The following is a 12,710-nucleotide window of genomic DNA, read 5'->3' as shown; positions in this document are numbered from 1 at the left end:
AGAATTTCATTGGTTTTAGCTGCAAACAACTTTTGACCATTGAAAGGCAGATCTTCTACTGTAGACTGAATCTCTGGGGAACGGAGTGGAGCTAAACCATGACGCCCTTCTCATTACTACTGCTGTTGCTGTAGATCATGCAGCCGTATCAGAAGCATCTAATGCAGCTTGCAATGCTGTTCTAGCAATCGTGTGACCCTCCAATACCAGTGCTTTGTACTGTTGTCTCAGCCTTGGGAATATCTGTGGTGAAGTTGTTAAGTTTGGTGTAATTTCTGTAGTCATATTTGCTTAATAAAGCTGCATAGTTTGAAATGCAAAATTGTAAAGTAGAAGATGTATACATCTTGCACCCAAATGCGTCAAGCCTTTTGCTATCAGTCTGATGGACTGGACCAATACCGTTGCTGCTTAGATTTTTGTTGTGCAGCCTCCACTATAAGGGAATTAGGGACTCTGTGAGTAAAAAGAAATTCAGATCCCTTGGGTGGGACATAATATTTCTTATCTGTTCTCTTAGTCGTAGAAGAGATTGATGCTGGAGTTTGCCACGCCGTCTTTACCAGTTCCATTATTGCTGGATTAATTGGCAGTATTATTTTTGACGGTGTTACTGAGTGAAATAGATCAGTTAACTCATGCTGATTTTCCACAACCTCCTGAAGAGGAATGTTTAATTCAGCAGCTACATGTTTAAAAAGGTCTTGGAAATGTGCAGCATCATCTGAGGCCAGAAACCCTCCCTCCACTGTGGGGGGGGGGGGGGGAAAGGAGAGGGTCATTTTTGGTCCAGAGACGCTGCCCCCTCTTTTGTGGGTGGGTCCCCTTCTTGTATTTGTTTAGCAGGGCAATATTGCACTCTGCTGTTTTCAGCCTTGCTGGTGTTTCTGATAATATTGCCATTTGTCCCAGTATTGCCAGTGGGGATATGGCTCAGATGGCAGTTCCCAGGGATTGCCATAATATAAAGATATATTCCCAAATCTGGAAGAGTAAATAGTCTGGTCTGTGTAAGGAGAATTCTCTAGAGAATTCCTCGTCAGATTCAGATGAAAATCTTTCCTGAGACAATGAGCTCTGTGATGCTAACATAGCAGGAGAGTGCTCAGGGTCTAAAAACAGTGAGTTAAAAGTCAAGGAGACTAATAAGTCCCTGTGTTGGGTGTAATGCCCAGCTGGCACTGTCGGTGCTGTCGTGGGAGGCATGGAAGCCATCCGAGGCACTGAATCATGTCTTGGTGCTGAGGAAACTAGCGCCACATTAGGCATCTCTGCAGTGGAGACTGAAGGGACTGTTAACATGGTCGGCACCGTGCTCTTATGCTGCGCTGGCAAGACTGTATCAGTGCCGGATGGTGCTGCAGCTCATGAGGACGGTAACTTGAAGCCTGACGCCTCAGAGCATGATTTAGTGCACGCTCGCTTGTTGTCTGCCCTGATGGCTCTCGAGACGCTTGGAGCATCATATGTGCTGAGGTGCAGTGCTGCCGCCGCTCTTGCCACCGGTCATGAGGGAAACGGCAGTTTCGGTGCTGTAGCCCCCTGAGGTAGTGAGGAGGCTTGCTTTTTGGCAGGCTTTTTGGTTCCCCGCTGTTTATGTTCCTCAGGCTGTTGGCCCGGGTCAGCAGCTGGTCTGAGAGAGTTTTCAAGTAAGGCAGAGGTCTCTGTCTCTCCCCATGCACAATTTTAACTTTGCACAATGAGGACATTTTTTAGGAGATATGCTGGTCTCCAAGGCAGCGGACGCACTGTGAATGTCCATCTGGTATCGGGATAGGCTCTTTACATGAGGTGCAGCGCTTAAACCCCTGGGAGCGAGGCATGTCTATGAAAGCAGTCAGGAAGGGGTTAACTGGGAGAAAAGAACCTTATACTCATCTAGGTTTTTTTTTTTTTAAACTAACTAATTACTACAATATAACTGAACTGGTTTTAAAATAGAGCTAATCATGAAGACGCGAAGAAGCTAGGGAGCACTGCTGAATCCATCTGTTGCCAGAGGTGGTAGAGAAGGAACTGAGGAGCGCTGGGATGCAGGGGAGGAGGGTTCACACATGTATGATACCTGCACATGCGTGACCCCAGGGACACTGCTCTTAAATCTCCGTTCTAAGGCTCGGCGGCAGCACACCGTCCTAATGTGGAACACCCATGGGGACATCTCTTAAAGAAGAAAGGGATAGCTATCTACTATATATTTCAGAGAGCCTGTCTGTCCGTCCGTCTAGACAGGGGCCATGGATCCCTTCCCTTTGGCTGTGTCCACTGGAGCTGCAGCAGCCATGGATGGACAGGTGCTTCTCAACTGGCCCCAAGCTGCTGAGGTAAGAGAGGGCTGGGGATGGCCTCCCTCAGGGCAGCCTACATACTGAACCCCTCATATCCAACTCCACACCAGAACGATTTCAATAAGAAAAACAAAACTTATTCGAGTTAAGGACCCAAGCAATACTGAGTAAATCTTCTAGTATCCCGATAAAAAAAATTGGATTTAAAAGGGGACAGTTACGATACTATGAATCTAATATTAGTATAAACAACTCAAATTCTGGCAGTCAAAAGGTTACATCCGAGAGTCTAATAGCAGTACAGAGCACTTCAACATTAAGGGGTACAAGCGAAGATGCTGTTAGCCAAGACCAGCAAGGATTAAATGTCTTGCATTTCTCTCTAGTAAATCTCTAATGATGAATGGAAGACAAGCAACATCATCTGAAGAAATCTCTATCCAGCCCTCTCCACTACGGATCCCACAGGGCTGTTTCCTGTTCCCCTTCAAACAGGGAAATGTGTGTAGGGTCTAAACTAGAAGATATTGACAGACCCTGTGCAGCAGTACAGTCAGGCACCAAACCAGTGTGTATGAAATAAATTAGCATTTCTGTCTAAGGAAGAAATCAGATTGACTCATTGAACTGTGGAGAATGTAGCACAATGAAAGAATTTAAAGCTTGCTGAATATATTGCATATTTATATAATATACATTTCTGAAACCATATTTGATGAGAAGAAAAATACTCAGTACCACAAAAAGCTAAGTGAACACTAGCTGCACTGCATGCCAGGGATCTGTGCTAATCAGAACCTGTTAATTGCAATTAATGAAAGACTTGAATCTAGGCAAAAATGATACAGTAAGAATCTCAACTCAAATCAGACTACCTTTCAAAATGCATTTTAAATGATCATTTACAGGACTCACTTTCCACTGACACTTACCATTTGCTTTCCCTTTATACAGCTATTCAATTTCTAAATGTGAACTTTGCAAAGCGACAGAGAATATTCAGATTGGAACTGTGAACTCAACTCCCTTAATATCTTCAGTCAATTACTCACATTGGATGACATTCATCCAATGTTTACACAAAGGACGTTAACAAGCGATTAATGTATTAGTCAAGTAGTCTATGGAATTTCCATCGACTACTCAATAGGCACCTCCGCGTTTCTGCCTCTGAAATGCATTCTTGTGCATTTCAAAGTTGGAATGGCACATGGAGCCCAGGCCCAGTGGGAAGTTTCACTAACTCCGGGCTCCATGCGGGTGCTTCCACGCTGGGGACTCTTGTACATTTCAAAGCTGGCATGCGAACGGAGCCTGGGGTCAGCTGGGAGTCCCCAGCTGATCCCAGGCTCTCAGCGGCATTTCAAAGTGGCAGCACCACTTGGGAGCCTGGGATCAGCTGGAGACTCCCCAGCTGACCCCAGGCTCCACGCAGCAGCTCTGTGTGGTGCTGCCGCTTTGAAGTACCTCCTTCTTCCCTGATAAAGGGGGGGAAGCGACTAGTTGACTATCCTTATTTGCTTATCAGATAGTCAACTAGTTGACTAGTCCTTAACATCCCTAGTTTACACTGGGATTTGATGAGGAAAATGGATTAACAGTACATATTAACCAATATCTTATTTTAGTGCAGTAAAAAAGTGCAGAAGACCACACACTTCTAATACCAGATTAAATGTATACCAGATTAAATGTATTTCATTATAATGAAACAAGTCACTTTTGTTGACAATCTAAGAATTATGGGTGGGATTTTCATAAGTGTCCAAGTAATTTAGGAGCATTAATACAACTGAAAGATAATGCAACTTTTTAAAAAAGTTTCTGAAAGTCTCGCTATACTGCATCATGTAAGGGAAGTCAATACTAAAAACATCTGCTTGTTAGCAAAAACAATTATTTCTAATTTTCCCAGTAGCAAGGAAGTAAGAGATAAATGTGTTTAAGATTTGAGCATTTTCATCCTCATAAAAGTCCCTCTATCATAATCAGTTAAAATTATATGTAGTCAAGTCTCAAAGTTATTACACCAAGTACAGAGTAGGATTTACCGTTTCATCATTGCATATTGAGTGGATTTGGGTGCCAAACATAACAGCAGTGAACGTGAGAAACAGAAAACCCTCAAGGCACAAAAAGACCATCAGGATCACAGTTACAGGCGGGGAGAAGTCGCTGCATTCTGTGAAAAGAATGAACTTAGTTACGAAAAAAAAATCACACCAAAGAACACATGCAAAATAGCAACTGCAGAACAGCTTGACTCCTCTTCAATGCAAAGGGATAAAATGTTTGTATTTTACAGCTGCTGAATCAAGCTGAACTCCAGATTTTCCTTTCCATCACTGATGCTGTACAGCTCTAGACAATTCAGTTTATTGTTGAATTAAATGCTAATTTGCAAGCGATTACAGTTCTGCCTTGTCATATGCCACACTGCAACTGCACCGTTATGTCTTGCCCTGCGGTGACCACAAGGTGACACCAATAGGAGAGCATTAAGCATCTGAGTGAGACACATTGTAAAACCTTAGCTCAGGTTGCACATAATACCAGACAAAGAAAGGGGCAGCTAGACATGAAGCCAGCACATGACAAAAAAATGCAGAAGCACATTCTGCTCCTGGTTGGCTGTTCTAGCTACCTGATTTTTCATCCTTGCAGATGTGGTTGGCTTGCCTTGTATAGTGTAAAGAAAATTAAGCTGCATCTTGAAATCTGGAGCTGCTCAAAGTCTTATCCTCCCACTCACCCACTGATTACGCAAGGAAGGATTTGGGCACTGTGTGACACAGTGTGGGATTTTACACTGAAATGGAGTGGGATGCTGAGAGGAAAAGTATTTTCATGTGAAAAAAAAATCTATTAGTAAAGATACTCTAAATTCCACCACCCTGCCTTTGCACATTCAACCATGTGTTCAGCAAAATATATTTGCTGGGCAGGAAAAAATCGTGTTCTCCACACTCGTTTCATTGCAGTAGTTAAAAGATGCAACAGTTGGATGTGGGAGAGCAAGGAGTGAAAGGCAAAGCAACAGCCAGAAAGACAAGTGTCCATCAATTCATAATTTTAAGGATAAAAGGGACAATGAGCATAGAATCCAACAGAGGCCAGGATCAGCAATTTCTGCAAACCCAAAACAAATTGAGCTAAAGATCTTTAAAAAAAAATCCAATCTTTAAATAAACACATCTCATCCCAGTTAATTAGCCTACTAAAACTGTATGCTTCATTTCTATGTTGTTTCATCTTTCAGATACCGGGCACCATGCAAGAAAATAGGCTGCCATGAGCAGGAAAGAGAATATTTATGGCAGCTTCATGTTAAACAATTGAAATGTGCAAATTCTATGATTTTTTTATTTATTTATAAACACTGCTTGGTTAGAGTGGTAGAAGTAAAACACATGCTTACCAGTCCACTGTCCTCGGACACAAGAGAAAAACTGAAACCCACACAGAATGAGTGCATGAGCTGATATTAGGGCTATATACATCTGGAAATAAACAGAAATGTGTTTAATCTTGATCATTTATTCAGTCAATAAAGCAGACATTCCTTGCGACCAGTTTATATGTTAGGAAATGACCTGCTTGAGAGCAATATCATTTTAAGGTTGGATAAAATGGAGTAAAACCAACTCCAGCAAGGTTCAAATCAGAAACACTCAGCAAGTACAACAACATACACAAATATATTCATTCTTTGGATGGCATTACAATTACAAATGTAAAAAAATGGTTACTAACTTCCTTGCTGTAAAAGTTCTTTGAGATGCCCTGCTCATATCCATTCTATGTGAAATATGTGCATGCAATCTGTGCACTGTTGCACGAGATTTGTCCCCCAATGGTATCAGTTGAGCTGGATCTAGCACCCTTTGGAGCTGCACACTTATGAGCTGGGTACAAGAAGTGTCAGCAATCCCACATCTTTTCAGTTCTTTCTTACTGATTAACTTGGATAGAGAGGTACAAGGGAGGGTTATTGAACAGACATGTGAGAAACAGCTCAAAGAACAGTTACAGAAAGTTTAGTAACTTTTTTCTGTGAGTGCTTGCTCATCATGTCCATGCCACGTTAGAGGACTCAAGCAGCATGAGGGCTCAGAGTTCAGGGACATGCTGACTGCAACACTACTCTTCCAAGCCTGGTGTCATCTCCAGGCTAGTCAGGTGATGGCGATGGGGGATGTGAAGGCATGAACCGATAAGCAAAGTTGCGGCCCTTCAGATGTCTTGGTCTGGAAGCTGCATATGGAATGCTGCTGAAGAAGCCTGATTAACATAGCCAGAGGTGGGACATCCACCTAACTGGAGTGCCCAAATACAGAGGGTTATCCAGGATGAAATCCTCTGGGCTGACACTGGAAGTTCTTTCATCCTTTCTGCTACAAAGAGATGTATGGATTTATGAAAGAATTTAGTTCTCCTGATACAGAAAGTGAGGGCACAAAACAGCCAACCAGTGAAATTGCTGCTCTTCTGAATTCTGGAGAAGCTTTTGAAGAAGAGCATCAGAAAAATAGCCTGGTTGCTATGCGACTGTGAAACCATCTTTGGCAAGAAGGCTAGGTAGGGGCACAGTTGGATTTTGCCTTTGAAGAACACCGGATACAGAGGCTCTGATGTGAGGCTCTGATGTGAGGCCCTTGATTTCAAAGACCTTCTGACTGAGGTGATGGCTACCAGGAAGGAAATCTTCCAGGACAGAGGTTGCCCTGGCAACATTCTTACCCTCTCTAAGAGGGCAGAGAATTCCTGCCTTGAGTCCTGAGGTACGGAGTCTCTGAACTTAGACAAGAAGTCCCACAGGTTGTAGTTGTATCTCCCCAGCAGGGCTTGCGGGTTTGAGATATGTAGCCAGAGACTAGCAGTCAAATTAGCTTTTTCCCAAATGTGTCGAGTTTCTTTGCATTCTTCTGTTTGGAGACAGCACCCATATGCCTTCCTTGTCTGCTGCTAATACAATAAGGGACACCGGAAGAGGGTAGGAGTATAGATATTCATACTCTTGGCTGGCATAATATTTCTTCTCAGCCCTCTTTGAGGTGGGGGGGACACAGAGAAGGGGTTTTCCACAGGGTCCTCACTGGAGCCACTACAGCCTTATTAATGGACATAGCCACCTTGGAAAGTGCTCCTGCATCCAGCATGTTACCAAGGATGTGGGATGATATCTGGAGTTCCTCAATCTCCAGCCCCAGGATAGCTGCCATCCACTTTAGACGCTTATGGGCCCAGAAGTCACCCTGTGCAAGCAAGACATTTAGTCCCAAGGCAGCCTCGTCTGAGGAAGAGGAAAAGGCTTGTAAGAGAGTGGGGAAGATTCTTTTCTTCCTCAGTCTCATCATCATCCAAGGGGGCCACATCCTGAATGTCTACACTGACAGTAGTACCAAAGTTGGGGTTCACTGCAGAGCAGGGTGGGAGCAGCAGCTCGCCTCTCAGAAGCAAATGAGTAGCGTTAGTGGGAAGGAGAGAAGTGCACAAGGATACCAGTAGGCTAGATGCTATCAAGTTATCTTGGTTAAGTGTCATCGGGGGGACCTGTACTGAGAATGGGTGGTACATAGAACGGGTACTGAAGGTCCTCCACCTCAGGGTAGGTCTACAAAAAACGTCACTTATGTCCACACTGCAATCACATTCTTTCAAAAAAAAAAATCGAAAGAACAGAGGGGTTTTTCTGACATTGGTAAACCTCTTTCTACAAGGAAGAATGCCTTTTCCCTAAAGAGTTCTTTCAGAAAAAGACATGCGTGGACAGAGAAAAGGGAGTTCTTTCAAAAGAAGAGGAAAGAGGAAAAAGCACAGATCCCCTGGTGCCCACTCTGTCCATAGTAATCACAGCTTAAATGTGAGATAGCATCCAGACTGAATGGATGCTATCTTTAGAAAAAGTTTTTGCTGTGTAGATGCTCTCTTTCGGAAGTTTTTTCATAAGATCTCTTCTGGAAAAGCTTCTTCTGAAAGAAGCCTGTAGTCTAGATATAGCCTAAGACTGATGAAGAACCCTCTTGAAGTGACCATGGTTAAGTGCCAAGGGTCTAGAAAGTCTCTCTAAACACTTCAGACAACTGGAATGTGAGGCGCTCATGGGCACAGGCTTACTACAGGAGGTTTGAAACCTAGGGAGTACCCATGCCTCTGCCCAGGGCACAGAGGGCCATTTAATCATAAGGAGACTAGGCTTCTAACTACTTACACTAACACGATTTACAATATATACATTACAACTATACTTTAGACAAACTATGGAAGAATAAGAAACCACTGAGAAGAACATCATGCTGAAGGAATAGGAGTTGTTCCAGCAACCATCTCAGGCAGTAAACAGGAACCTCAGAAGAGTGTGGGGCCAGTGGCATCCCTATATGGGCACACAACTGCATAGTTCCAGAGGGTGCTAGATCGGGACCAACACACACCACTGAGGGGAAAGCCTCCGCCTACGATGCACGTGATGCATGCACACCTAACATGGAATGGACACGAGCAAGCACTCAAAGAACTAATGGATTTTAAGTCATTGAAACATTGGACTCAAACATTATTAAAATAAGCATGGTTAATACCTGCTACAGGTTGAACCTCTCTAGTCCGCCACCCTCGGGACCACACCAGTGCTAAACCAGAGAATTTGCCAAACCATGGGAGGTCAATATTGTCTAGCAGGATTACCAACTCTTCCGCTGCTGACTAGGCTCTTAGAAGACATTTATGGGTAAATTAGAGCTAAATAATAGCACAGAACGCTGAGAGCTAGGTGGCTGTAAAACTTTACGTGACTTGAGAAAACCTGACCACACCAGGATAAGTGGACATCGGGCTAGCTAAAAATCAGCTGGACCACAGATGTTGCTGGACCAGAGAGTCCCAGACTAGAGAGGTTCAATCTGTAATAGCTTCTCGAAGGCAGGGGAGAAATTAGGAGAAAGGCAGTGGTACTCTTCTAAGGTCAGCCCATGTGAGCTGTTATTCAACCTGGTATACAGATGCACAAATTCAGGTGCATTCTGATCACAATTCTTTAGTTCCTTGGACTTCGTTCCCCATCAGTGGGGCTCAGATTCTCTATTGGGTTCTCCCAGGCTCCTCCTTGAGGGAAGGAAAGAAGTGCATCCTCCTAAACACCACTCACTCTTGGCACCAAAAGCAGAAGTCACGCCTGGTAAATTCTGAAGACTAAGGTACACACCCTCTCCTTGTTCAAGGTTTACTGCAGATTCATGTAGCTATCACAATCAGTTCACATATGGGTTTTCTTTACCACTACACAGACTTTTTTTAAAATGAAAATTGAGATGCTGCAGAATGAGTCTGCAGCTTGAGCCAGGTACCAGCATATTATATTGGCCTGATCCAAGTCTTCTCCCCCCAGAATATTTTTAATTGCACACTTTAAAAAACAGTAACATGCTTTTTTGTGTAATAAAACAATACACTGCAAACAGTGAAATGGTACAATGCTTCACATCCAGGGTATGTACTCCTGAGGGAATTCTGCACTACAATGCACAGAATACATATGTCTCAGATTTTCTTTTTCTTCGCAGAAAATACATTCTGCTGGAGAGATTCTGCAGTTACGCCAGGGGCCTCTCTGGCACCAAAACAGAGACAGTCAGCTCATCTATTCCCCAGTGTAGCAGTTAGCAGCTGACAGGGAGAGAGCAGAAGCTTTGGTTCTCATAGCGGGCACTGCCCTGCCTGCAGGAACAGATGAGGTGGCAAGAGATACGTGGGTGGATACAGACAGAATGGAGCACCTGGGGCTACTGGGGGAATCACAAACTGGGATTCAGAAGAGGTAGGAGGTAGATTGGAACAGGTGTTGAATGGGAGTGGGGTAGCAGGGGAACATGAGCAGGCAGATGTGCCTGACTGGGAGAGGCTAGGGGTCAGCCAAAGTCTATACAGGGGAGGCTCCCTAACTCCTCCCCAGCAAAACACAAGACCAACCTGTTCTATACACTTCTCCGACTCACACCCAACAAACCTCCAGGCTCACTCCCAGACCTCTTCCCAACAATTACTTCCCTCTCCCTCAGGTCCTCTGTTACCCAGGATTCCCCCAGGCCTCTGTCATTGCTTCTGAGATTGCTAGAAATAAGTTTCTGTATTGTAGTTTAAATTAATAATTATACAAAATTCTGTTTTAATATGCCTAGTAAGGAATCTATTTCCTAACTCTTTTTGGCTGTCTATATTGTTAGAGTGATATTTGTTAACAAGTATTTTAAAATAAATTACCAAAACAATCAAAACCAGGTAGATTATTTTATTATTTTGACAAATATGCAGAATTTTAAAATACTGTGTGCAGATTTTTGGAGAGGGTATGAGGAGAGGGGACGACACAGAATACCCCTTGGAGTAAGGGTCTAGCTAAACAGCAAATAATTTAATCCTGGGGTATGTGAAAAATTGCTACCTATAATGAATATAATTTTCATATTTAGCCAATATGAATTTGTTGGTACTTTGTACTCACCGTAAACAGCACGAAAAATCTCTGATTTTTCTCTCCTACACAATTATTCACCCAGGGGCAGTGATGATCCATCTTTCGAATACATCGCTTGCAAATACTTGGGGGAGGGAAGAAGACAGAAATGGACACTTTTTACTTTATTTTTCTAAAATAAAATTTCACTGCAGGAAAGAACAAGTAGTGTGTCTCAGCCAAAAATTAATATGCAGAGTTTAATGAAAGCTGAAGGGGAAAAAGCAGAGCTCTTAACTAGTTTTGTCAGATGTGGTTTACCATTTAAGAGCAAATGATCCGGAGAATAGGATAAACAGTGATGTGGCAAAATTTGCAGAGGATACTGAACTGCCCAAGATAGTTAAATCCAAAGCAGACTGTGAAGAGCTTCAAAAGTATCTCACAAAACTAGGTGACTGAGCCACAAAATGGCAGATGAATTTTAATGTTGATAAATGTAAAATAATGCATATTGGGAAACATAATCCAAACGATACATACAAAATGATGGGCACTAAATCAGCTATTACCACTCAACAGAGAAATCTTGGAGTCATTGTAGATAGTTCTCTGAAAACATCCACTCAATGTGCAGTCAAAAAAGCAAACAGAATGTTAGGAATCATTTAAAAAGGGATAAAAATAATACACAGAATATCTTATTGCCTCTATACCAGTGGTGCTCAAACTTTCTGGCCCGCCACCCACCCTGCTCAATGCAGACCTTTCCATGGACCACCAGCCAACCACCCATAACGACAAAATGGGTGCAGGAAAGGTTTGGCATGCACGGTCTGACTGGGGGGTAGGGTGCAGAAGTGAGCTGAGGGTTGGGGTTCTGGATGTGAGGTAGGGTGAAGGAGTAGGCTGGAAAGTGGGAGGTAGGTTGTAAGAGTAAGCTGGGGTGAGGATGCAAGAGCAGGGTGGAAGGGAGGATGTGAGGGAGATGGGTGTGCAGGGTTTGGGGCATGAGGGGATGGTGTGCACTTACCTGGCTCCATGCTTCCGATTACTGCCAGGCACTGCCACCCACTGCTTCCACTGGCTGTGATTCCAGCCAATGGAAACAGCAAGGAAAGCCTCCAGGTGAATGGTTTCCCGTGCTGCCGTTCCCCCAGCCAGGGGCAGGGGGAACAATAGCATGCGGAGCCACTTCTTTCCCCTGAAAGCTAAATTTTGTCCATGAGGCACAACCTCCCATACACAGTAGAGGGGGGCCACAGCTGAAGCACATGCTGCAGGGGGTAGAGGGCAAGGCGAGCCCTGGGACCACGGCCCACCAGCAGGATGGTCACGGACCACACTTTGAGAACCACTGCTCTAAATAAATTCATGGTATGCCTAAATCTTGAATACTGCATGCAGATGTGGTCACCTCATCTCAAAAAGGTATCTTGGCATTGGGAAAAGTTCAGAAAAGGGCTACAAAAATGATATGGGGTTTGGAATGGCTGCCATGTAAGGAAAGATTAACAAAACTGGGACTTTTCAGCTTAGCAAACAGGAGTCTAGGGGGGGATATGATAGAGGTCTAGAAAATCATGATTGGTGTGGAAAGATTAAATAAAGATAAGTTATTTACGTCTTTCCATAACACATGTTCTAGGGGGTCACCAAATGAAATTAATAGGTAAGCAGATTTAAAACAAATAAAAGAAAGTATTTCTTCATGCAACTCAGAGTCAACCATAGAACTCATTGCTAGAGGACGTGGTGAAGGCTAGGACTTTAACAGGGTTAAAAAAAGAGCTAGATAAATTCATGTAGGCTAGGTCCATCAATGTCTATTAGCCAGGATGGGTAGGAATGGTGTTCCTAGCCTCCGTTTGTCTGGAAATGAATGACAGGAGAGGGATCACATGATGATTACGTGTTGCGTTCACTCCCTATGGGGCATCTGGCACTGGCCACTGTTGGCAGACAGGATA

The 12,710-nt window shown here is 43.6% G+C and overlaps 1 protein-coding gene across 1 annotated transcript in view; it reads right to left on the bottom strand.

Moving 5' to 3' along the window:
• The window catches only part of ZDHHC7 (zDHHC palmitoyltransferase 7), a 52,036-nt gene that overhangs the window by 6,689 nt on the left and 32,637 nt on the right, over positions 1 to 12,710 (bottom strand). The window contains exons 5-7 of the mRNA XM_075939972.1: positions 10,789 to 10,885; positions 5,707 to 5,788; positions 4,340 to 4,470 (exon numbers count right to left, since the gene is read on the bottom strand). Of these exons, the coding sequence (XP_075796087.1) occupies positions 4,340 to 4,470; positions 5,707 to 5,788; positions 10,789 to 10,885 (310 nt within the window). The remainder of the gene's footprint in view (positions 1 to 4,339; positions 4,471 to 5,706; positions 5,789 to 10,788; positions 10,886 to 12,710) is intronic.

The sequence above is a fragment of the Pelodiscus sinensis genome, chromosome 12 (assembly GCF_049634645.1).
Source record: "Pelodiscus sinensis isolate JC-2024 chromosome 12, ASM4963464v1, whole genome shotgun sequence".
Taxonomy (NCBI): Eukaryota; Metazoa; Chordata; order Testudines; family Trionychidae; genus Pelodiscus; species Pelodiscus sinensis.
The sequence above is the reverse complement of the archived record's forward strand: the minus strand, read 5'-3'. Positions and strand labels throughout refer to the sequence as shown.